This window comes from Sinocyclocheilus rhinocerous, unplaced genomic scaffold, assembly GCF_001515625.1.
Source record: "Sinocyclocheilus rhinocerous isolate Xijiao unplaced genomic scaffold, SAMN03320098_v1.1 scaffold106, whole genome shotgun sequence".
Lineage (NCBI taxonomy): Eukaryota > Metazoa > Chordata > Actinopteri > Cypriniformes > Cyprinidae > Sinocyclocheilus > Sinocyclocheilus rhinocerous.
In genome coordinates this window covers 873,241-899,533 of record NW_015633181.1, presented here as the reverse complement: position 1 = coordinate 899,533, position 26,293 = coordinate 873,241, and the positions used below count along the sequence as shown (strand labels likewise).

Genomic DNA, 26,293 nt, shown 5'->3' with positions numbered 1-26,293 from the left:
TTTTGTAGTAGTGTAAATATGTAATTTTAAAGTTGTGCATTAACAGTCGTTCAGTCTAACAGTTAATTCTCTGCATGTCTATGTCAGTCAATATTTGCAATGCTATTCTAAATAACCCCCACTAACACTGTCCTTTATTATTTCTTTGGGCTCAATGGCTGTCTTTTTTTCGTCTGCCCTGTGAGGGTTCAACAGCCTGTGGACTATGAATGTGCTCTGACTGCTCTGAAACAATCTGTCCGGGAATGGCTTCATTAACTAGTATCAGATTAGATTATGTAATGGATTAACTTGGCTGCACATCAGGCACTGAATACAAGAAGTGTCTTTCGTCTGTCATCAGTGTCTGCTGTCCCTCCGTCCTCTCTGTCAAATCTCTCTTTATGTCTCCACTTTGTTTCCTGGCCGATGACCCAGAAGTCTTTCTTGGGCTGTTAGTGTTGCCCCAGTGCTATTGTGAGATTGAGAGGGCCTAAATATTGACGCTGGTCAGGGGACACAGGGGTCCAGGAAGTGGCTTTAGTCAGGCTGATAATTATCCTGGTTTGGATCGCCGGGTCAGAGTGACAACCAGCTGCAGTTTTTGGGCAGATTTTCGCTGGTATTTGGTAGTGGGACTGTGCAAAGCTGTCCAGTATTCGAACTCTAACTGTGAGCATATTGGCATAGGGATGATTCCAGCTCTGACAGTATACCAGTCCGTTAAATGTGACTTGGTTAACGGTAGCAGTTGGTTAGTCATTTACTTGCTGGCCATTCACACCCTCAGATTATGGCATAATGCACAGAATCAAAACAATGCTCTTATTGACTTTCTTAATGTATTTTGAATGCCATTTGATGTTGTCATAGCGTCTGCAATTTGATTTGGTTGTGTAGCTTTGGTTTTCACAAAGGTGAAGATTGATTTCTTTCAAATTCGACACTAAAGGTGTGTTTACGCTTGTAGTTTTGTTCTCTTGGTCCTTTTGGTCCAAACCAAAAAAGTCAATTAACCATTAACCTCGCACACCTGCAGGTAATAGATAGGTGCGTAGGAAAACATACCAAACCAAGGCTAAATACAAAAAACTGATCTGTTGAAAAAGAAGACAAAAAAAGTAAAAAAAACAACAACATTATTTTACTGTACTTTCATTACACCTGATTCATCTAAGTCCTATTTGATAAGATCAACATTGGCATTTGTTGTCTTCTGATTCGAAATTGAGTTCTCTTTTTCAACATCCTCCGTTGATTGTATACAAATGGTCAAAAAATGGAAGAGATTATTTAGTACATGCCTGTTTTCAGAATTATAATCCCAGTCCATCTCAGAGATTATTGAGTTCTATACAAAACGGAAACTATTGATGTGGTAACTGTGCTCAGTGCAATAATACATTTAAAACATAGTTTTTTGTCATCCAATTATGTTATTACTTGTGCTTCATCTCATGTCGTTTACCTGATTCGTTGTCCCTGTGGTCTCGGGGTATGTTGGGAAAACATCACGTTAACTAAAGTATAGGATTAGTGAACATAAGAGTTCTATTAGAAGAAAAGATGTTCATTATCCTGTGGCAGCCCATTTTCTGTCTCTGAATCATGAGGTTTCCTCCTTATGTTTTTGTGGCATTGAGAAAGTGACTGTGCCACCGAGAGGTGGTGATATAGAAATGCTTTTATTGAGACGTGAGTTATTCTGGATATCTACTCTTCAGACTTTATCACCTATGGGTATGAATGATGAAGCACTGTTCAATGTGATGCTAGAGAGTGACGTTTTTAATGTAGTGTAGTGTACTGCCTTTACGATCTATTGCGTTATGATACGAGTAAAAATTTGGTTTGAGATAACCTTTCTACAGGATGTTTCTACTATTATGATGCGTTACGTCATTGATTGTGATTGATAATTATGTATCATTGCAGTGATTGGTCATTTGTTGTTTTTAAACGAGGTTGTGCCTGAATATTTTTTGTATACCTGATGAAGGTCATAGGACCGAAACGTTGTTAATAAAATATATATGTGCAAGTATCGATAGTGTGTGGGACTGTTGAGTTTTTCCATACCAAAAGAGAAAATGATACATTTGGTCCTGGTTTGCTTAGCAAACTACAAGTGCCATTTTTAGCAGACCTGAAGATACAGAACAAAATGTATAAGGATAAGGTCGCAACCTGATTTGACAGCTTTTATGACGTATATTTTGCATCAAAACTTACCGAATATACAAAATAATGCTGTGGACTGGACTAAATGTGCTCATTGTATGTGTACAAATGAAGTTCTGCTGCAAAGAGATGGTGGTTCCGGCACTTTTACAGAACTGTAATGGGTTTGTGTTTGTTTAGATGTCTTTGGTCCATGTTGTGTGCATATTGCAGTCGATTTGGAGTACAACAATTTTCAGATGGCAGCGTTCACACTTATTTAAGTGAACTGCACTAACGGAGCAATTATTGGACCAGAGTTTACTTTGTTTTAATCAAACCTTGTTTTCTTGTATCATTCACTTCAGATTTTGATGCCTATGTTTAGCATTAGACTGGTATTCTTACATCATATGGGCAATTTTTCCATAACGTAAATGTTATGTAAATCACTATGTAGAGAGTAGCAGCAAGACCAGACATGCTGCTGTTATCTGTCTGAAGGGTTTGTGCCCTCAGGATGTTTCTGAATGAGAGAAACATCTGTTTTTTTACATCTTTGTGCAATACTTTATGATTTTGTGGAGCAAGTGTTTCAATCAGGTTATAGTTTGGCCGGTAGAAGAATGTCCCCACCTCTTCTTTTGTTTTCCATGTCTTTTGTACAATAGAAATGAGTTAAAATACATATTTTAATTGCAACTTAATTATACAACATATTGTAAAAATGTCATATACTTTAATTTATGGCCTGGATTCCTCTCAGAGATCATTCTATGCAAATTTTCTCTATGCTAGCTAGATGCTTTTATCCTAGATTTGATCAAATCCTTCATGTATAGTCTATATTATATATATGACTAAACAGCACATATGTATTTAAAAGCAGATGAAATGGACAGTTTTCTGCTCCATTAGCACTTGGTATTAGCAAACATGGGATTAGCAAGAACAGCTAAGAATAATCAGGCTTTGAAGGAAGGAAGTGCCACGTTTCATTACCCTAGCAACGTGTAGGCTTCTAGGTGGGGCTTAAAAAGTCTTTAGACCTCCCACCATGTGACATTGTGTACTTGTTTGGAGACTCACCTAAACTCCACACTTCATCATAACTAGTAATGTAAGTTTTGATATGTGTTAGTGCATGTGTGTGATGTTTGCCTTTTAGTCCTGCCTCTCTCCTCTAAGCAGTAATGAAAGAATGTTTGATAAGGTTCACATCAGTCTTTCATTGTGTGTCCATTTTATAGTATGAAAATCCTGAATAATGTGCGCTGAATGCAGAAGAATTGCTTTCAGTGAAAACTATAAGACTATAAGACAAAAAAAAAAAAAAAAAAAGAAAGAAAGAAAAAAAAAAAATTCCATGGAAAGACCACACAGAGAGAAGGGATCCATCTGTATGGGGAGCTAATCAGATTAAGAAGCCCTCCGCGCCATCCTCCATAGACAATGCTAGCCTGTTTGTGTCCTGCTTGGTAGGCTGGTATGATATGATATGATATGATATGATATGATATGATATGACTGGCTTACAACCCCACCAGAATATAAGGCTTCATGGTGGGTTTGTATGAGGTAATTGATTATCAATATTGTGTGTGTTATGAGCAGTGCCGGGTGATACAGCTACAAATTTACTTTAAAACAATAATATATCTTCATATATCTATGTATGTATTTTTGGACTAATATATGTTAATATAACACAAATTATTTCACTTTTTTGTGCCACCCCTTAGTTGCAGAACAGCCAATCAGCAGTCACACTGTCAACTCTGACCAATCACAGAGGCTGACTGTAGCTCTATAATATTAATTTGATAAATTTCACCAGCATGAATTGTTTACTTCTAACTTACACACTGAATCAGTGAAACTTGAAAATGAAAATGGATTTGCACATTTTCTAAAGCAAAAATGTGTTACTATCACCAAGCTATGATGTTGTGAGTTGTTGGGTGCTAAAGTGTTTTGAGTATTTTTAGCATGTTGCTGAGTAGTTGCTAGGGTGTTTTGGATGATTGCTTACTCATGCAAGTTAAAAGAGCTCAATGATGATATTCTGGTCTCTAGATTTGATGGGACAGTGTTGGATGAGTTACACGGCAAAGCTTAAAACACTTAGGGTTGGGGGTTTGTTAAAATACGAACGTAAATTAAGTCAGGCCAACAGAAATGAACTCTTCAAGAGATGTGCACAACATCACCCTCTGGTGGATCTGTGAGAAACAGCAGCGTTTTGTTTAGTCACACATTTTGTTGCCCCCTTGTGGTGGGATTTAACCATGTTGTCTCTGTTGGCGAAGTTTGTGAATTGAGTTCGGCTGGATTTTCTGAAAGAATAGTTAAGCTGCTTGAATCCAGTTTGTTTTGTGTGTGTGTGTGTGTGTGTGTGTGTGTGTGTAAGTGTGTGTGTGTGAGTGTGTATATGTGTGGTCAGGGGGTACTGGGGTCTGCATGGTTATTTATATCCTCAGTGTCCTCCAGCAGCTGTTATCCCCCCTCCCAAGCCTGAACTCTTGCTTGACGTCCTTGTCATACCGTCGTGCCCCACGCTGAGCTCTGCTCAAGACGTCTGCTCATGGATGGCTACCTGAACACTTGCTTAACATAACAGAGGGAATCTGATGTGTCTACTTTGTGTTTGACAGGTACAATAATCAGCGTTTAAAGCCTGCCGGACAGCCGTTCGTGTGTGTGTGCTGGTTACTTCACATTAAGGCCTCTTCACATGTGCTCTATTTATAGTGAATGTTCTGGTGTGTCATGAAAGCTCAGTCCTGTTGCCCTTAACTGCACTTTGACTTTCAGACCGGTTGATTTTGCATTACAAATCTGTTCTTCCAGCATTTATTTTAGTTTATGTGAAGCTTGATTCACTTTATTTTATCTTTGTACTACTGTTAAGTTTGTGTTCCAGCTCTCTCATCAGTCATCATTTACTCACCCTCATGTCGTTCCAAATAACAACTTCATTTTCAGTCTTCAGAAGACTTGGAATATAACACATGAGTCATATGAACCATTTTCTATTGGAAATTGACAGCCCCACTCGTCATTAACATTCATTATATTGATATTTAGGAGTGACTAAAACAAGTTTTGAACATCATGAGAAACAGGAAACAATGACAGAATTTTCATTTTTAGATATACTTTCAGAAAGCTTCAATTCAGCAATGGAGTGCTGAGTCACTGATCTCTTGCCTCGTGTTTTGACTAACCGAGTGTCATGCTGAAAGCCTAAATGATGCTCCCGCTTTACATTTACTCCATTTAACAGATTAGATATGAATCCTTATTTCTTCTCTTGTAGCTATTAATTCTACCCGTTGACTGTAGGGTCCTAGTACCCCCAAAACCTCAACCCGGGAAGACTGCCTGCATTTCATCAATCCTGTATTCTGCCTCTCCCCAAACCAGGCTTCCCCTCCTCCCCTTTCCTTTTCCTCTCCTCTCCTGAACTGTCTGTTTCTCCATGGCCTTCTCATCTCGTTTCTCATTTTGGGAGAAAAAGGGAAGTACTGTTTTATGTTTTATTGTTCATGAATTTATTGTCTGCTCAGGACAGGTGAAATAGAACCAGATTTTTCTTCATAGTAAGATATATGATTGTTTGCCCTGTATGTTACAGAGTATGACATGGGTGGAAAAAAAATATTTCAATGCTTTTGTGTTCGCTTGCAAAACATTTGCGTTCTCTCACAAAGTGTTGCGTTCCCCCAAGAAACTTTGCATTCGCACACAAATCATTTGCATTCTCTCAGTATTGCATTTCTCCAGAAGAAACTCCCTTGTCCACATTTAGTAGCTTTTGAATTAGTGTCAGATGCATGTATATGAGAGCTTAGCTGGTCTTTAGTAACTGAGAAAGACAGAGGTTAATCTTCAGTCTGACAGAGGGATAATGAACTGTCTGATGTCCGCCTCTATGAGAATCGCTAGTGCATAAACTGTATATCGAGAGAACAGAGAGAGAGCAGGGACAGATGTCACAACCAGCACAATGTCTCAGGTTAGAGGGTCTGATCTCTGGTTTAACTTTCCTGTCTCTGTCTGCCTTTCTTCAGGTGAAAGATGAAAATGTCCCAGGTGCAAAAAGCTCGAATGTAAGTGTTTGAGCAGTGTCGTCATTACTGACTCGGATTTCAGATGGGTGTCTGTTCTGAGATCAGAAGAGATTACATCTCACAGAACTCTGCATTTGTTATTGTGGCTGTGGTTCACTCTAAAACACATCCGGTGTGTTTACTTCACGTATATCATCAGGAGGTGCTAAAGATGGGGTTTGTACAGAAAATGGTGGTCTTTTTCTTTTAGGACAGCTGTTTGCTTCCAACCTTGTACTTTGTCTGTAATTACTGTATGAAAGCAGTTCATCTGTTTCTTCTCTTCATCCAGTTGAAATTGAGTAGAATGGCATTAAATGAAAGATAACATTTTAATGGACACAGGGTGAGTAGAAGTAACTTTCTTAACTTAGGGTCCTAAATGCTCAAATGTGAATATTAGCAGGGGTAAAGATCTTTTTTGGAGAAGAAGGTGAGAGTGATTGTATGTGGATGTTTGTTTAGAACTGTACTGCTGCTGTACTCCAGTGGGTGGGGCCTGATGGCATCACACCCTGCCCTTTTTGTCCTCCAATCACTACTGTAGTGGGAGGGGCAGCTGGAGGAAGAAAGAGAGGGAAGGAGCATGAGAAGGATGCTGAGCTAAGAATGTGTGCGCCTGAAGCAAATATGTGAGAGGTTTGCAAGTCATCATGGAGGCACCAGGCTGGAGGCCTGTCCAGCGCTCTCAAAGTAGTGCTGTCACTTTCAGTGTCCCACAGAATGCCGTGCACAACTGGAAGAGCACCAGTATCATCACCTTCAGGATAGACATGAAGGTCTGTCTCCACATAAGAGCTCATTCCTAGTATCTTATCACTAAATGTGCACTTTAATTTGTTATTTTATATTGTGAGGTGATTGTGAGGTCTTTTCAATACTCCAGGTTCTGAATTGTGTATAGTGTGAGAGAGAGACTACAAAAGCCGTGTGGTTGATCCTGCAGAGTTGTATTTCAGGGATGTGAGCCAGTGTTGCACTGCAGTGACCTTAATTACTGGGTTTGTCTGTTAACCTGCCTGACTGTGCTGAGAAAAGAACTGCAAAGTGTCTGGCCATGTGCAATTAAAAAGTCTTTCTCAGATGAACTTTCAGTATTTGCTGCTGGGCTGGAGAATGTGAAGACCCTCTGATATCCAGAACGGCACCCATCTGTCATAATTTGGGAAATTCAGGAAACTCTGAAAGGTTTTTGCTTGTGGAATTATATCGTAGCTATTGTGAACCTAGAAATAGTACTATTGTAGGTTACAAGGGATGTGAACTTTTACCTTTAGTTCTTGCTGCTAGTGTGTAATTTAATTGTATTTTTTTTCTTTTGTGGTGACCTGTACATGTGTGTTCTGTGAACAGTCGGACAGTGAGAGCAGTATGAGTCAGTCTCAGACAGCAGTAAGTGGCTCAACTGAGCGACGCCGAGGTGAATCATCAACAGCGGTGAATCCAGAGCGGCCACTGACTGTAGACCAGAGAAGCAGCGACTCTATGAACGGACGACATGGCAGCGTTGAGTCTGACACATTGGCGAGGAGAGGACTAAACCTGGCGCACAAAGCAGGGTCAGAGGAAAAGCCGTCAGCAGCCACTTCGGTCCCCAAAACAAGTCGCCCCTTGCAAGCTCGCAGCTCTGTGGATGGAGATGCCCTCTCTGTTGGGTTGACCAGCCTAATGGGCCGTGCAAGGACTAAAGAGCATCGCTCTCGATTGAAAGCTGCCGAACGCAAAGAACCTCAAGAGGAATGCAAAGAAAAGATTGGTGAAAGTGAAACTGCCTCAGAAGAAGCCCAACCATCCACCCCTGCAATCAGTCCACTACCTAGACCTGACCCTCTTGCCCCTCCTGTTGGTTTTTTACCTTCTAAACCGAATCCTCTTACCCCTCCCACTGGATTCATTGCAGTCGCCAAGCCTGATCCGTTGGCTCCACCTGCTGGTTTCATTCCAACTCCTAAACCAAATTCTTCTGCTCAACCTACACCCAAACCTGATCCTCTGGCACCACCGGTGGGATTCAACTCAGCTCCTAAACCAAACATTTCGACTCAACCTACACCCAAGACTGATCCTCTGGCACCACCGGCGGGATTCATGCTGGCTCCTAAACCAAACCCTTCCACTCAGCTTATGCCCAAACCTGATCCTCTGGCACCGCCGGTGGCATTTGTTCCCACCCCAAAGCGAGACCCTTTTGCCCCGGTGGCAGGATTTATCCCCAAGCCCAAAGTTGACCCATTAGCACCCCCTGCAGGCTTTATTCCTGTACCACGGATTGCTGCTGTGCAAAAGCCAGAGGTACACACTGCATGTGTTTCTGAATGCTTTAGTAATGCATGTTTGCTCAGCAGGCCAATGTTGTGAAACTCTGCAAGGCTCACTGCAGAACTAATATCTTGCCATATCTCATGTCAATTGCTTTTTCTCACCCTTGCATAAAGACTTTGACTTTAACCTTCTGAAGTGGATTGAAGCAGTAACTTTGAAACCAGCTGACGTCTACAAGAGTTCAGCATGTCAACTAATGATGCTGGAAGTGACTTTTTTTTATTCTTGATATCATTTTCTAAAGCACACCATCTCTGTCAACCCCTCAAATGGCTTTAACTGCAAGTTGAGGTAAAATTTTTGTTGGCTGCAGCCGTGACCACATATCAGACTAATATTGCATCAGTGCTGACCATGTCAGTTGCAGACTTCTTGTAGAGTTGTAATGTGGTGGCTCCTATCTCGCTACTTTTTGGCATTGCATACACACATACTGACAAGTGCTGTGTCTGTGAAGGTGAAGGGGGTGTCAAAACCTTCTGCAGCTCCTGCTGGAAAACCTCCATCCCAGATTTCAACTATCGCCAACCAACAGGTGTGTCCCGCAACTGCCAAGATGTTTGTGTAAGACAGTGGTATTCAGCTGTGAGAGATATGTGTTGCCTGAAAGTAGATATGCGGTCAGTTAAATGTATTCTGCATCATCAGTGTTCATGTCTCACTGCCTATTTTTAGCTGTTAACAATTGTTAGTGGTTATACTATTGTGTCAGGCTTGGTCTTGCATTGGTTGTAATGTTAGCATCAGGTGGTTAGATAATAATCACACTGCTGATCCTGGTCAGGGATGTGCCGTTCTGTGTTGTTGCTTTGGAAATTAATCAAAGTTTTCCCTTAACCTCTGCCGTTTCAGTTTTTTATTCTCCTGTTGATTTCTATTAAAGGGGTCATATGATGTTGCTAAAAAGAACATTATTTTGTGTATTTGGTGTAATGAAATGTGTTTATGCAGTTTAAGGTTCAAAAAACACATTTTCCACATACTGTACATTATTGTTTCTCCTCTATGCCCCGCCTTTCTGAAACGCATCGATTTGAAGGGGAGGCCGGCGGGCTTGCGGCAACCACATGTGACGACCCCGGGCTCGTCTCGCTTCGTCCACGGTGAAAGCCGATCTAAATTGAAATCGCATCATATGACCCTTTTAATTTCACATTAATATGGGGTTTGACTAAGGTGCATTTTTACCTGCCTCTTTCCCTGTTATTATTTATCCTGTGAGGATTTGTGTATTTATGACTTTATCCTGTGAGTATTTGTGTATTTATGACTTTTTGACTTCTGCTCTCTTGCTTCTCCCGGCCCTTTGCAGGCCAAGGCAGCTGAAGATCCTGTGGCTATCTTGCAGGCTGCACATGAAGCTGCCAGTCTGTCTAAGGTCTGGCTGCTGCATTGCCTGTGTAATTCTGCTTATGTGTAAAGCTTAGTTGAGTTTCGTTGTGCCATTGAAGGAATCTTATCACCTCAGAGCTCCTGTTTGTACCAAAGCACATTTCCCAATCAAATTCTACTTTGGTGTATATGTGCATGTTTATTTGCAGTTTTCTGTGCGTTATAGTTTTCTTTGTGATGTGTGAAGAGAATATTAATTCATTTTCCATAGCTAGATAGACTTCAACCTAATGATGTGCATTGCTCTGCTGATTTTTTTTGTGATGAATGTGTATGTCATTCTGTGTTGAACATGACTCTAGCTGTTTTGTTGTGTATAAATGCTTCATATTTTATATGTTGTCTAATTTATATCTATATTAGCAGCGACCACTTCTAAAGTCACACCTATCAGTCTCTGTCACATTTAATCTTAAACGGACTGAAAATCTGAACTGAATCGCATTCAGTCCATGGACTGGAAACCCATAGTGTTTCACATTCTGTGACTGGAGTGTGTATGACAATCTCTCTCACTCCCTGCTGCAGGTGAAGACGGAGGAGCAGCTTGCTGCAGAGAAGGCCTGGTACAACACTGAGAAAGTCTGGCTTGTCCATAAAGATGGCTTCTCGTTGGGTTAGTGAAGTCATAGTTCATTACTCCTATTATGATCTGACTATTCATGTCCAGTTTAAGTAAATAAATGTTGGTTTTGTTTGTGTAGCTACACAGCTCAAGATGGAGATGGGTTCTCTCCCAGAGGGGAAAGTAAAGGTCAGACTGGAGCATGATGGGACCGTACTGGAAGTGGACGAGGATGATGTGGAGAAGGTGGGCGGAGTCACTAACCACATGGACATAAACATGTGACATTACTCATGCAAAAGCCAAGAAACCTGTTTAATTACTCTCATCTGTCTGTCTGTCAGGCAAATCCTCTATCATATGATCGAGTGGAGGATCTCTCCTCTCTTCTGTACCTCAACGAGTCTAGCATCCTTCACACCCTGCGCCAGCGCTATGGTGGAAACCTCATTCACACCTACGCTGGGCCAAACCTGCTGGTGATCAATCCTCTCAGCACCCCTGCCTTGTACTCAGAGAAGGTACGAACTTCACACAAAGTCTTAAAATTACCTCAAAGTTATGGCAGAGAGAGATGGAGTGACATGGTCTGTTTATATCAGGTGATGCAGATGTTTAAGGGCTGCCGGAGAGAGGAAACAGCCCCTCACATTTTCGCTATTGCTCAGTCGGCGTATCATCAGCTGCTGACCACACGTCAGGATCAGACCATCATGCTGCTGGGCAAGAGTGGCAGTGGAAAGACCACTAACTGTCAGCACCTGCTGCAGTACCTGGTCACCATCGCAGCCGGCAGTGGAAAGGTGTATTCAGGTGAGGAAGACAAGGAGGACCCAATATAGCACTCTCCTTTTCAGCTTTCCCAGAGTTCATTTTCACTTTTGATTTCACTTTTGATTAAACAAAGAACATTTTCACTTTTGATTAAACCAAACAGTGGCTATAAGTCACTATTTTTCTATTTGAATTTTTTGTTTCTTTAACCTTTAAGCCATAAAATCATAATCAAATCATAATTTTAATAAAATAAATAAACATAAAAATATCAATCTATCTATCTATCTATCTATCTATCTATCAAATAAATGTTCACACTTTATGTTAGTCAAGTGATATGATTACTCAAGTTATTCTAATGAACTAATGTTATTTTATTTAATTATTAATTACATATATTTCTACACTACATTCAAGTGTTATATATTATATTGAATTTAAATTTATATTATATTACACTGGACTCGGCTAATAAAAATATAATGTGTGTTTGAGTTTCAGTGTTGTTTTTGGATTATTTACATACAATGCAGTATTTATTTATTTTTAATTAGCCTTTATTTTGATCAATTTCAGTTTTTTATGTTAAAGTTTTAAATTTTAATGTTAATGTTTTAGAAATTTTGTCATTTTGTTTAGTTTGTATATTTTTTTATTTCAGTTTTAGTCATTTTAATACTTAAACTTAATTCAGTTAGTTGCCAAGGATTTTAGTTTTTTTTTTTAAGTTTCACATTCATTTAATATTCATATTTTGTTTTATTAAATTTTTTGAAAACAGTTTTTTAATTTAAGTTTTAAGTTTAATTTTAAATTAAATTTTAATTTAATTAATGTTTTTTATATGTTTTTTTGTATATAAATTCTATGATTTTATTAGACCATTAAGAACTGTCCCCTCCCCACAGCTGAGAAATGGCAGGCGGTCTACACGGTTCTGGAGGCTTTCGGGAACTGCAGTACAGCTATGAATGTGAACGCCAGTCGCTTCTCACACATAGTCTCTCTTGACTTCGACCAGGCAGGACAGGTGGCCTCTGCCTCTGTTCAGGTACGGTACAGCAAGGGCAATTACTCATAATTTTTAAAGACATTGGGAGATTTATCTCTAATTTGCTTTATGTCTTGCAAACAGACCATGTTGCTGGAGAAGTTCAGAGTGACCAGACGACCAGAAGCAGAATCAAGCTTCAATGTGTTTTACTATCTGATGGCTGGAGCAGATGCAGCTCTAAAGTAAACAAGAGACTATTACACTGTAAAAAAAAATTCTATCTACTTCAATTTAAAAACTTAAGTTCAGTTGCTGCCTTAGGTGCCTAAGTATAATCAAAGATTATATTAAACTGAATTTAAAAAATTAGTTCAATCTTGTAAGATTGTTGACCTGACTTACTGGTCGTCCTTTTTACAGTGTATTAACCTAAAAAGCATGTATACTAAATGCATATGTCTTGCATAAATCTATCCAGCCACCTTTGACGTGCCATTTTGTAATATTCTGGCATACTAAATAGCAAATTTGGCATGCAAATTGCCATAGCAGGTAATTATTCTGATCATAGCAGGAAACATGTACAGATTAACGTTGATCAGCTAATGGAATATTATGCCTTTCAGGACTGAGCTTCATTTTAATCACTTTGCTGAGAACAGCACGTTTGGGCTCCTCCCTCACTCGAAGGTAAGAAAAACCACATGTGGCATCATTAGACACACTTGATCTATTTTATCTGTATACATTGTATCATACGTCAAATGTTCTGTAGCCTGAGGACAAGCAGAAAGCCGCTCAGCAGTTTACTAAGCTACAGGCTGCCATGAAGGTCCTGGGCATCTCTGCTGAAGAACAGAAAACCGTGTGGCTGATCTTAGGGGCCATATACCACCTTGGGGCCGCTGGGGCCACCAAAGGTAAAGCTACCAGCTACTCCAGTGTCTAAACCACCACTAATATCTGAATGTGTGACGCAGTAAAATACAGCATGTCTGACTGCACAGAGTGCATTTTAAAATCTGTCCACTGAGAGTCAGTAGTAACTGAGAAAATGTTTCACTGTTTAGAATTTAGTGTGTGTGTTTGATGTCTAAAAGCATTTGTCAGTAATTTTCAGTATTTAAAGGGATCATCTGCCCAAAAATTTAAATTCAGTCATCATTTACTAACCCTCATGTCATTCCAAACCTGTATGCATTTATTTTTTCAGTGAAAACCAACATTTTGAACAATGCCGATAACCGAACAGTTTCTGTTCCCATTGATTCTATTGTATTTTTTTGTCCATACAATGGAAGTCAAAGGAAACCAAAAGTGTTTGGATACCAACTTTCTTAGAAACATCTTATTTTACGTTCCACTAAAGAAAGCAAGCCATATAGGTTTAGAACAACATGAGTGCAAGTAAAAGATGACAGAATTTTTATTATGGGGTGGACTATCCCACTAATCATGTTTTTTTTTATGTGTGTGTATAAAAGTTGTGTTTGTGTTTTAACCATTGCAATCATATGTTTTTATTGCATATTGATGTTGCATGCTGCCCCCATCATAACACACAAACAGATGCAGGTAAATGCAGGTCTCTCTCTTTCTCTTTCAGTTTTTAGACTGAAGGCAGGTGGTTTTATTATTTTTTATTTTATTTAGCATCTTAACAGAACTGTGTGTTCATCTTTCATCTGCCTTTGTGCTTGTTTCCACTCTGATGTCGAATGCCAGAATGAAAATGTTTGTTCTCTTTGATCATCAATCCTGGAGATGAAAGTTTCTCCTTGTCTCTGGACACTTGACTACCTATTGTAGTTCACCATAATGTGACATGTTTTGTGGTAACACTGCTTTTCTTTCGTGAATGTGGCTTTCTGACCCCTCAGCGGGCCGAAAGCAGTTTGCCAGGCATGAGTGGGCACAAAAAGCAGTATATCTCCTGGGCTGCACGCTGGAAGAGCTGTCGTCCGCCATCTTTAAAACGCAGGGCAAGGGCACCCTTCCCCGCTCCTCAAGTGTCCGGCAGAGTACGGATGACACGGATAGCTCAGGTGTTGTTGTTTTTTTGTTAACATTCTTAAATATGTGATCAATGCTTCCCTATTTTATGACTTAAAAAGTGTTTTTGTGTGCGTTTCAGTGTCTAAAGCAACAGCAGCTGAGTGTTTGGAGTTCATGGCGTCTGGTTTATACGTCGAGCTTTTCACACTCATCATCTCTCTCATTAACAGGTAATCCATAACCAGTAACCAGTGATTACCTAGAGCAACAAGATTTATCGAATAAGAGATGAATTCAGATGTCTTTTTGTACTTTCAGAGCGCTGAAGTCCAGTCAGCATTCTCTCTGTTCTCTGCTGATTGTGGACACACCAGGGTTCCAGAACCCTCGTCAGGTGAAGAACCAGCGCGGGGCCACGTTTGAGGAGCTCTGTCACAATTACGCTCAGGATCGTCTGCAGATGCTGTTCCAGGAGCGAACATTCATACGGGAACTGGAGCGTTACAAAGAGGTGCGCAAAACATCCATAACCAACAACCAAAAGTCTACAGCTTTTTGTGAAACACAACTCTTATTACAACACTAAATTACATGGCTGTTAATTTACCACTGCTTGATTTCATTTTTACTTTTTTATTTATTGTATTTATCTGCAATTTGCCTTTACTGGATGGGACTGTGGAGCAGTGCACTACTGCTCTGAAATTTTACTACAACTAATTATAAAAAATGATGCAAAAAAATGTATTGCAGGGGTCTTGAACGGCTCTTTCAAAACTTGAACTACTTTTAACTTCACATAGAATCTTGAAAACACAAAGCTCATGGCACAAGATGGTGCCAAGGATGTCTATGTGACACTATACTTAGACAATTCATTTGTTAATCAATAATTATATTATGAAAGTAAGATTATGGTAAGATGTTTGTTCTCACCATGGCTATATTTATTTGATTGAAAATACAGTAACATTTTGAAATATTATTACAATTTATAATAACTGTTTTCTATTTGAATATATTTTAAAATGTAATTTATTCCTGTGATGGCAAAGCTGAATTTTCAGCATCATTACTCCACTCATCAGTCTCACATGATCCTTCAGAAATCATTCTAATATTCTGATTTGCTGCTCAAGAAACATTACGTATTATTATCCATGTTAAAAACTTTTTTCAAAAATATTTGAGGGATTTTTGATTAATAGAAAGTTCAAAAGAACAGCATTTATTTGAAATAGAGATATTATAAATGCTTTCTACTTTCACATTTGATCAATTTGCATCCTTGTTAAAATATTTTCTTTAAAAAAAAAAAGTACTTTTTTTTTGTTTTTTTTAACTGTCACTGTGTTCCCACAGGAAAACATTGAGATCACTCTGGATGACCTGGAGCCCAGCCCTTCTCGCTCAGTAGCTGTGGTTGATCAGTCCTCCAGTCAGACCCTGGTGAGACGCACTTTCTAAATGAGTCAAAACTGCTGATGTTTAAAGTTTGCGTGTCTGTGTGATTATTTAAATAAGAATGCTGGATAAGTACTTAATTTTATTTCCATCTCTGCGTTTGTGTTTAATACAAAAGATTTAACTTTTGAAGACTGAAGAAGGAAATGACAGACTGTCAAAGTAGGGCAAATTTAATCCTATATTAAGTATATATAGTCCTATATCCTATATATAGTAATTAGTTGGCATGGTTATATATACTGCAGTCTTTTTAAACCGTGTTTATAAGTATTAGAATAGCAGAGAGAGAGAGAGAGACCTGAAGGAAATGTCTGTGTAGAAAAGAAACCTATAATTATTTAACTGTGGAAATTCCTGTCTGTGTTTCAGGTACGTACTCTGTCCCGGACAGATGAGGCCAGAGGTTTGTTCTGGCTGATGGAGGAGGAGGTTTTGCAGCCGGGAGGGTCCGAGGAAACACTCCTGCAGCGACTTTTCAGTTACTATGGCCCTGCAGAGGGAGAGAGCACAGGTCACACACACAAACATGCAAAAACACAAACTCACACACTTACATTCTGCCCTAGACCGATTTATGCTTTGTTTTTCTGCAGGTCACACAGTGGTGCTTAAAAGTGAAAACACACATCACTTCCTACTCGGTCACAGTCACGGGACAGATTGGGTGGAATATGACACTCGTGGATGGCTGAACCTAGCCAGGCTAAATCCCACCCCCCAGAATGCAGCCAATCTGCTGCAGAACTCCCAGAAGTAAGACCTACCCACAACCCTTTGCACTCACGTCAGTAAATCAGTCAAAAAACACAGTTTTTTTAATTCAAGATGAATGACAAGAACTGACAGTCAAGACATCAGATCAGGGATGTGCCACCTTAAACTGATTTCATTTAAAAAATGATATTTTACATCTGAAACTAAAACTGCCAGTAGGTGGCTGCAATTCACCTCCTTAATGAGTTGAGTGATTGAGTCATTCAAATGATTCTTTCAAACACCAGATTCATTCAGTCATTGAATCATTCATTAAACTGTTTTGTTCAAAATGCAGATTTATTCTGTAATTAAGCACTGCTATGTGTTGCTCAGATACACATTTTTCTTGACAAAATAAAGCAAAAACAAAATATTGACAATACTGTGTCTAAAATCCAACTCAAAAAGTTAACTCATTTTTTTGTTGATATGATATTCATAATTGTGCTATTATTCAGGAAAACAGTAGTTTTTTGCGAGTAACATACACAATGTCAGCTCGTACATAGTTAAAACAATAAACACGTTATTATTGTAGACTATACATATCGCACACCCCTCAAGACTCAAATTTTCACTGTATGTTCCTGACAGGAAGAGCATCAGTGGGATGTTTGTGGGCCGCTCCAGCAGTGCTGCGGTTCTGACAGGCTCCATCGCTGGACTGGAGGGCGTCTCTCAGCTCGCTATGCGTCGGGCCACCAGCATGAGGAAGACCTTCACCACAGGCATGGCAGCTGTCAAAAAGAAGTCTCTCTGTCTTCAGATTAAACTACAAGTGGTAGGTTTTCAAAAGGGTCCTACACCGAATACTAGTTGTTGAAAATTGTTCTCTCATGGAATTGTTCAATTTCCAAGAAAATCAAGAAATGGCAAAAAATACACATGGTGTATTTCTCTTTTGATCAGGATGCACTGTTGGACACCGTCCGCAGATCCAGGGTTCACTTTGTCCACTGTCTGTTACCCCGAGCGGAGGTTCTGAGGGCCGTAGGGTCCCCAGAGGAGAGTTGTGACCCTGGACTCATGCAGATGGATGTGGCTTTGCTCAGGGCCCAGATCCATGGCTTCAAACTGTTGGACAGCTTGAGGATTTACAGACAAGGTGAGAAGAGAGATCCAATCAAATAGATAAAATCAAGTCCTCTCCGTTATTTCCTGCTGAATATCCGCATGCATTTTGCAGGTTACCCTGATCACATGGTCTTCTCTGAGTTCAGAAGACGCTTTGACGTTTTGGCCCCTCACCTGACCAAGAAACTGGGCCGAAACTACATTGTGAAGGATGAGAAACGAGTGAGTAGCTAATTAAGAGAATAATGAGCATGAAAATAATAGAACAAAGGCTTTAGAAATGACCGAAATGAAGTTTTGGGCTCCTCTCGCTCTTGTGTGCTGTGAGTCCAAGACAGAATGAACTCTGGGTAATCAGGGTTATTGTGATGGCTTAATCAAGAAACTCCAGCTGGGTCTCTGACTTGAATCAATACGCAGAGCAGACAGGAAAAATGTAGTAATTGCTCTGGGCTTTAGTGCTTACTAAATGCCCAAATGTACTATAATTATCAGCTAATATCTCCTGGGCTGCACGCTGGAAGAGCTGTCGTCCGCCATCTTTAAAACGCAGGGCAAGGGCACCCTTCCCCGCTCCTCAAGTGTCCGGCAGAGTACGGATGACACGGATAGCTCAGGTGTTGTTGTTTTTTTGTTAACATTCTTAAATATGTGATCAATGCTTCCCTATTTTATGACTTAAAAAGTGTTTTTGTGTGCGTTTCAGTGTCTAAAGCAACAGCAGCTGAGTGTTTGGAGTTCATGGCGTCTGGTTTATACGTCGAGCTTTTCACACTCATCATCTCTCTCATTAACAGGTAATCCATAACCAGTAACCAGTGATTACCTAGAGCAACAAGATTTATCGAATAAGAGATGAATTCAGATGTCTTTTTGTACTTTCAGAGCGCTGAAGTCCAGTCAGCATTCTCTCTGTTCTCTGCTGATTGTGGACACACCAGGGTTCCAGAACCCTCGTCAGGTGAAGAACCAGCGCGGGGCCACGTTTGAGGAGCTCTGTCACAATTACGCTCAGGATCGTCTGCAGATGCTGTTCCAGGAGCGAACATTCATACGGGAACTGGAGCGTTACAAAGAGGTGCGCAAAACATCCATAACCAACAACCAAAAGTCTACAGCTTTTTGTGAAACACAACTCTTATTACAACACTAAATTACATGGCTGTTAATTTACCACTGCTTGATTTCATTTTTACTTTTTTATTTATTGTATTTATCTGCAATTTGCCTTTACTGGATGGGACTGTGGAGCAGTGCACTACTGCTCTGAAATTTTACTACAACTAATTATAAAAAATGATGCAAAAAAATGTATTGCAGGGGTCTTGAACGGCTCTTTCAAAACTTGAACTACTTTTAACTTCACATAGAATCTTGAAAACACAAAGCTCATGGCACAAGATGGTGCCAAGGATGTCTATGTGACACTATACTTAGACAATTCATTTGTTAATCAATAATTATATTATGAAAGTAAGATTATGGTAAGATGTTTGTTCTCACCATGGCTATATTTATTTGATTGAAAATACAGTAACATTTTGAAATATTATTACAATTTATAATAACTGTTTTCTATTTGAATATATTTTAAAATGTAATTTATTCCTGTGATGGCAAAGCTGAATTTTCAGCATCATTACTCCACTCATCAGTCTCACATGATCCTTCAGAAATCATTCTAATATTCTGATTTGCTGCTCAAGAAACATTACGTATTATTATCCATGTTAAAAACTTTTTTCAAAAATATTTGAGGGATTTTTGATTAATAGAAAGTTCAAAAGAACAGCATTTATTTGAAATAGAGATATTATAAATGCTTTCTACTTTCACATTTGATCAATTTGCATCCTTGTTAAAATATTTTCTTTAAAAAAAAAAAGTACTTTTTTTTTGTTTTTTTTAACTGTCACTGTGTTCCCACAGGAAAACATTGAGATCACTCTGGATGACCTGGAGCCCAGCCCTTCTCGCTCAGTAGCTGTGGTTGATCAGTCCTCCAGTCAGACCCTGGTGAGACGCACTTTCTAAATGAGTCAAAACTGCTGATGTTTAAAGTTTGCGTGTCTGTGTGATTATTTAAATAAGAATGCTGGATAAGTACTTAATTTTATTTCCATCTCTGCGTTTGTGTTTAATACAAAAGATTTAACTTTTGAAGACTGAAGAAGGAAATGACAGACTGTCAAAGTAGGGCAAATTTAATCCTATATTAAGTATATATAGTCCTATATCCTATATATAGTAATTAGTTGGCATGGTTATATATACTGCAGTCTTTTTAAACCGTGTTTATAAGTATTAGAATAGCAGAGAGAGAGAGAGAGACCTGAAGGAAATGTCTGTGTAGAAAAGAAACCTATAATTATTTAACTGTGGAAATTCCTGTCTGTGTTTCAGGTACGTACTCTGTCCCGGACAGATGAGGCCAGAGGTTTGTTCTGGCTGATGGAGGAGGAGGTTTTGCAGCCGGGAGGGTCCGAGGAAACACTCCTGCAGCGACTTTTCAGTTACTATGGCCCTGCAGAGGGAGAGAGCACAGGTCACACACACAAACATGCAAAAACACAAACTCACACACTTACATTCTGCCCTAGACCGATTTATGCTTTGTTTTTCTGCAGGTCACACAGTGGTGCTTAAAAGTGAAAACACACATCACTTCCTACTCGGTCACAGTCACGGGACAGATTGGGTGGAATATGACACTCGTGGATGGCTGAACCTAGCCAGGCTAAATCCCACCCCCCAGAATGCAGCCAATCTGCTGCAGAACTCCCAGAAGTAAGACCTACCCACAACCCTTTGCACTCACGTCAGTAAATCAGTCAAAAAACACAGTTTTTTTAATTCAAGATGAATGACAAGAACTGACAGTCAAGACATCAGATCAGGGATGTGCCACCTTAAACTGATTTCATTTAAAAAATGATATTTTACATCTGAAACTAAAACTGCCAGTAGGTGGCTGCAATTCACCTCCTTAATGAGTTGAGTGATTGAGTCATTCAAATGATTCTTTCAAACACCAGATTCATTCAGTCATTGAATCATTCATTAAACTGTTTTGTTCAAAATGCAGATTTATTCTGTAATTAAGCACTGCTATGTGTTGCTCAGATACACATTTTTCTTGACAAAATAAAGCAAAAACAAAATATTGACAATACTGTGTCTAAAATCCAACTCAAAAAGTTAACTCATTTTTTTGTTGATATGATATTCATAATTGTGCTATTATTCAGGAAAACAGTAGTTTTTTGCGAGTAACATACACAATGTCAGCTCGTACATAGTTAAAACAATAAACACGTTATTATTGTAGACTATACATATCGCACACCCCTCAAGACTCAAATTTTCACTGTATGTTCCTGACAGGAAGAGCATCAGTGGGATGTTTGTGGGCCGCTCCAGCAGTGCTGCGGTTCTGACAGGCTCCATCGCTGGACTGGAGGGCGTCTCTCAGCTCGCTATGCGTCGGGCCACCAGCATGAGGAAGACCTTCACCACAGGCATGGCAGCTGTCAAAAAGAAGTCTCTCTGTCTTCAGATTAAACTACAAGTGGTAGGTTTTCAAAAGGGTCCTACACCGAATACTAGTTGTTGAAAATTGTTCTCTCATGGAATTGTTCAATTTCCAAGAAAATCAAGAAATGGCAAAAAATACACATGGTGTATTTCTCTTTTGATCAGGATGCACTGTTGGACACCGTCCGCAGATCCAGGGTTCACTTTGTCCACTGTCTGTTACCCCGAGCGGAGGTTCTGAGGGCCGTAGGGTCCCCAGAGGAGAGTTGTGACCCTGGACTCATGCAGATGGATGTGGCTTTGCTCAGGGCCCAGATCCATGGCTTCAAACTGTTGGACAGCTTGAGGATTTACAGACAAGGTGAGAAGAGAGATCCAATCAAATAGATAAAATCAAGTCCTCTCCGTTATTTCCTGCTGAATATCCGCATGCATTTTGCAGGTTACCCTGATCACATGGTCTTCTCTGAGTTCAGAAGACGCTTTGACGTTTTGGCCCCTCACCTGACCAAGAAACTGGGCCGAAACTACATTGTGAAGGATGAGAAACGAGTGAGTAGCTAATTAAGAGAATAATGAGCATGAAAATAATAGAACAAAGGCTTTAGAAATGACCGAAATGAAGTTTTGGGCTCCTCTCGCTCTTGTGTGCTGTGAGTCCAAGACAGAATGAACTCTGGGTAATCAGGGTTATTGTGATGGCTTAATCAAGAAACTCCAGCTGGGTCTCTGACTTGAATCAATACGCAGAGCAGACAGGAAAAATGTAGTAATTGCTCTGGGCTTTAGTGCTTACTAAATGCCCAAATGTACTATAATTATCAGCTAGAAAAATGTCTCCGTCCAGGGGTCTCCTAATCTCATTTTGGCCCTGTGATTAGCCGAGGAGAAAGGAGAGTTATATACAAAACCTTTGCACTGTGGCCCTGGGCATGTACACGGCAGGCAGGGTCTAGAATTAACACTCGCCAGTGCCAAGTGCAAGTAAAAATTGGCTTTGCCAAGTAAATAAAATTGAGTTATTCATGAGATGATTGGAAGCTTAAATAGGAAATGTGGGGAGATATAACTAGAAGATACTGTATTTCATCAAATTGCGATATATAAAATTGCAATTATGAGAAATGAAGCCATAATAGACATACTGTGATATATAAAGTAATATTTGAAGATATAACATAAAATTGTGAGATATAGTTGCAATTCTGAGAAATGAAGTTGCAATTGAGATATAATTCATATTGTGGAAAACAAAGTCATTTTGAGATACTGAAGTCGCATTTGTGTATAAAGAACTAAAATTGTGAAACATAAAATCCCTGTTATGTACACTATTATGTTTTATTTTTTACTCACAGAAACGAGCACATGTTCTTGACTTGTACAGACCTGTGCTGTAAATATTAAACAGCTAAACAATCATATTGTCCCTAACCCTAACATTAAAAAATAATACAAAATAAAGTTTCATGGGCAGTTTGAAATATTAATTGCTGGCAGTCGAGTATCAGTTGCATGGGGAGCGGAACTCGGACATCTGTAGGTTTCAGCGCCATAGAGAAACATTGGAAGATCCGAAGCTCGCATCGTTTTTATGGGGTTCATGCTTCAAAAATGGAAAAACGATGTGCCTGGGGTACTTGTAACAGTGATTCCAGGTATCCTGAAAGAATAGGCAATGGAATTAATTTTATTCTATTTCCTAAACCCAAACATAACGGAGCAAAATGTCCCAAAGCATTCACCCCCAAACCCAATGAAGACAAAAACGTTCGTTTTCTGGTTGTCATACTCTCATTAAGTTACAATTTTCATCTGCTCAAGCAGAACGTTAATGTTATCTTGTACTTTAGCAAGGTATCTCTGGCTAAAACTAGCAAACGTTAAAGCTAGTGAGTCCATACAAACCTAAATAGCGGACTGTTCTCGCGTCTTGTACAGTGGAGGGCAAAAACACATAAACGAAGGTCATTTCACTGTCTCTTCATATTAAACTGGTTAAATGTAAATTAATTTAGTCGTACCCTGCAATATACATGAACAGTGTTGATCCGGGATGTTGTTATCTGCGATCGTGACGAACGTAACATCAGGTTTCTCCCGCTTGCATTATGATCTGTAAACCCTCGCTTCCAAATTAATACCCACAATATTTATTTTAAAATCTTTTATATATCCCTCCATGGCATATTTAAGTCCCACTTGAATGGTGGTCCTTCTGTGTCCAAAATTTATCAAAAAGATATAGGGACAAGGTTTTCACACTGACAGCTGTCAATTTGTAAGACAGTTAGCAACTCTGTTTGTTTGTCCGAGTTCGCAGGCGGGGCTTACTGATAGGTCAATTGACAGGTGTAGTTAAAAGTCAATTTTAGACTCTGACCATCAGCTTTTCAGAGTAAAAAGGATACAGAAAGATGACCGTCCTCTTTTTGTGACACAGCAGAGAAGGTCAGTCGCGTTTCAAGTCCCAGAGGAAGTCAAAACGACTCAGGGGAGAGGTTTTTGTGAAGCGATTCGAACAATGGCCCTTTAGTTGTTAGGGGCCAGCACCCCCTTTAGTGCTGTAATCTAGATGGGCCCTTTCAGATAGATCGAGTTCTCAAGACCTTTCCGCATGACAAAGACAGTGTCAGTGTCACGGTGAGGGCTGATGGTTGTCTGGACAGTTTGGGGACTGTACGGCAGAGAATAACCGGTGTGTGTGTGTCCAGTAGGCCTACACAGGGGTCAGCAGTGTTTTTGTAATGTACACTGTGTGAACTAGACATGACAGTGTGTTTGTCATTGCAGGCAGTAGAGGAGCTTTTGGAGTCTTTGGAATTAGAGAAGAGCAGCTATCACATGGGCCTGAGCAGGGTGAGTAACACATACACAATTTCCTGTTCATTTTATCACTTCGGAAGCGTCAAAGGATGCAGGTGAGTCAAATTTTGAATTATATGCAGTGGATGATATTTCATCTGCGTGTTTTTCTGTCTGCTACTGCGTGGTCCATCGGCTGGAATCAAGAAACTCTCATCTTGGCGTGAGCTGCTTTGTTTGTTTGTGTCTTTCCTGGTTCTTCATGCTGTCCTAATCAGTGTGAACAGACGCTGGCACTCAACAGTTTAATCCCATCAGCTGGAAAACCACAGCGAGTCAGAAAAAAAAAAAAAAAGGCGGTGTGTCTAAACAAGCCCCGCCTGGCGCATTCCCAGAAGAATGGAGATTTATTAGACCGTATTATAAGTTGGAATAGTTAGTAATTATTTTGTGGCAGCCGAACTGTGCTCAGAAATGGATTACAATGTCAGGGGCCCTTCACGAAGGATTCGAGCAACAAAACATACTGATTTACAACCAACATCTCCTGTCAGTTCTGCACAACTGCGCTGTTACAGTTACTTGCAATGAAAAATAAACCAAACATGAGTTAAATGGACATTGATTCACTTGAGTCGTTCAGACTGCTGTGGTCAGATGTTCTATTTTTGAGTATGAAGCCAGATAAAATTATTGCATGAGTGTAATAACATTTCGTGATTTCAGAGTTTTGTTTATTTTTGCTCTCTTCAAACCCTCAAGTTGTTTATATCTAGTTTAACATCCATCAGGTAAGACAGATTGCCGTTTACACCTGCTGTTTCTCAAATGCATGTCTCATGAGTAAATCTCATCTGATTTCGTGACTATGTGCATCAGATCAGATAGATATGAAAAGATAAAAGCATCTGCTAAATGAATACATGTCAATTAAAATGGAACTTTATAATGAAAATAATAAACAATAAAAACAAAATATAATTTCAATACAATTTCAAATATTATACAAAATACAGTATATTATAAATAATGTTATATAATTAAATATGTATTTCTTTGGTGAATAATAAAGCGAAGAAAACTGATACTGTAGTGTAAAGGAAAGCCAGCTCTTGTTCAGTTTAAATTGCAATTGATACTGCAACATTTTGGTAATTAATTACGAAAAACATCCATGTGCTTATGAAACTTATATTACAGATAAAAGTTGTCTCTGTTTGAAACTATGATTCTCTATGAGTTTATCTGTGTCTCTTTGATTCTACTCTGACATTTTAAGACCATCATAATATGCACTTTTAACATGCTCTCTTTGCTGTTGTCACAGCTTTGTTTGTGTGTGTGTCTGTTAGGTGTTCTTCAGGGCTGGAACAGTGGCTAAACTAGAGGGACAGAGGGATGAACACACCAGACAGAACATCACGCTGTTCCAGGCCACCTGCAGGGGCTTTCTGTCTCGACAGGCCTTCAAAAAGAAGAAGGTAAAGTCAATTTTCCATTTTGCTTCAGTCCTGAGCTGAAATTACAATGTCAATCAATCAGAATCTCAACATTTATTTCAATTACACTACTGTTAAAAAGGTTGGGGTCGGTAAGTTTTTTTTTTCCTTTTTTTTTTTTTGAAAGACGTTTCTTATGCTCATCAAGGCTTCATTTGTTTATTTTATTTTTTTCAAAAATACAGTAAAAACAGTAATATTGTGAAATATTATAACAATTGAAAATAACAATTAAAATTTTTTTAAAATATATTTTAAAATGTAATTTATTCCTGTGATGGCAAAGCTGAATTTTCGGTAGCCATTACTCCAGTCTTCAGTATCACATAATCCTTCAAAAATCATTCTGATATGCTGATTTGGTGCTCAAGAAACATTTCTTATTATTAGCAATGTTGAAGACGCTTGTTTTGCTTGATATTTTTGTGGAAACAGTGATACATTTTTGTCAAAATGCTTTGATGAATACAAAATTTTAAAAACAGCATCTTTATTGTCAACCCAATGCGTCTTTGCTGAATTAAAGTATTAATTTCCTTCAAAAAATAAATCTTACTTACCCAGACTTTTCAACAGTAGTGTATATCAGTCTGCTTTAAGAGTAAAATGCACACATCAATGCACAGCATTGAGCAGGTGAGCATTTACGGAGGTGACTAGGTTTTATTTAAAGGTGACTTATTATGCCCCTTTTTACAATATGTAATATAAGTCTCTGGTGACCCCAGAATGTGTCTGTGAAGTTTCAGCTCAAAATACTCCACAGATCATTTATTATATAATTTTGAAAATGCCTATTTTGAGTGTAAGCAGAAACAAGCTGTTTTTCGGGTCTGTGTCTTTAAATGCAAATGAGCTGCTG

General features: G+C 39.2%; 1 protein-coding gene across 1 annotated transcript in view; it reads left to right on the top strand.

The window, feature by feature from the left end:
- The window catches only part of LOC107743461 (unconventional myosin-XVIIIa-like), a 47,854-nt gene that overhangs the window by 6,208 nt on the left and 15,353 nt on the right, over nt 1-26,293 (top strand). Inside the window, exons 2-23 of the mRNA XM_016556681.1 lie at nt 10,494-10,581; nt 10,670-10,776; nt 10,875-11,051; nt 11,133-11,343; nt 12,216-12,358; nt 12,443-12,543; nt 12,928-12,991; nt 13,077-13,221; nt 13,871-13,876; nt 14,182-14,346; nt 14,436-14,526; nt 14,615-14,807; nt 15,659-15,745; nt 16,133-16,274; nt 16,357-16,516; nt 17,114-17,300; nt 17,429-17,497; nt 18,147-18,212; nt 21,389-21,488; nt 21,570-21,679; nt 23,921-23,986; nt 25,285-25,413. Of these exons, the coding sequence (XP_016412167.1) occupies nt 10,494-10,581; nt 10,670-10,776; nt 10,875-11,051; nt 11,133-11,343; nt 12,216-12,358; nt 12,443-12,543; nt 12,928-12,991; nt 13,077-13,221; nt 13,871-13,876; nt 14,182-14,346; nt 14,436-14,526; nt 14,615-14,807; nt 15,659-15,745; nt 16,133-16,274; nt 16,357-16,516; nt 17,114-17,300; nt 17,429-17,497; nt 18,147-18,212; nt 21,389-21,488; nt 21,570-21,679; nt 23,921-23,986; nt 25,285-25,413 (2,607 nt within the window). The remainder of the gene's footprint in view (nt 1-10,493; nt 10,582-10,669; nt 10,777-10,874; nt 11,052-11,132; nt 11,344-12,215; nt 12,359-12,442; nt 12,544-12,927; nt 12,992-13,076; nt 13,222-13,870; nt 13,877-14,181; nt 14,347-14,435; nt 14,527-14,614; nt 14,808-15,658; nt 15,746-16,132; nt 16,275-16,356; nt 16,517-17,113; nt 17,301-17,428; nt 17,498-18,146; nt 18,213-21,388; nt 21,489-21,569; nt 21,680-23,920; nt 23,987-25,284; nt 25,414-26,293) is intronic.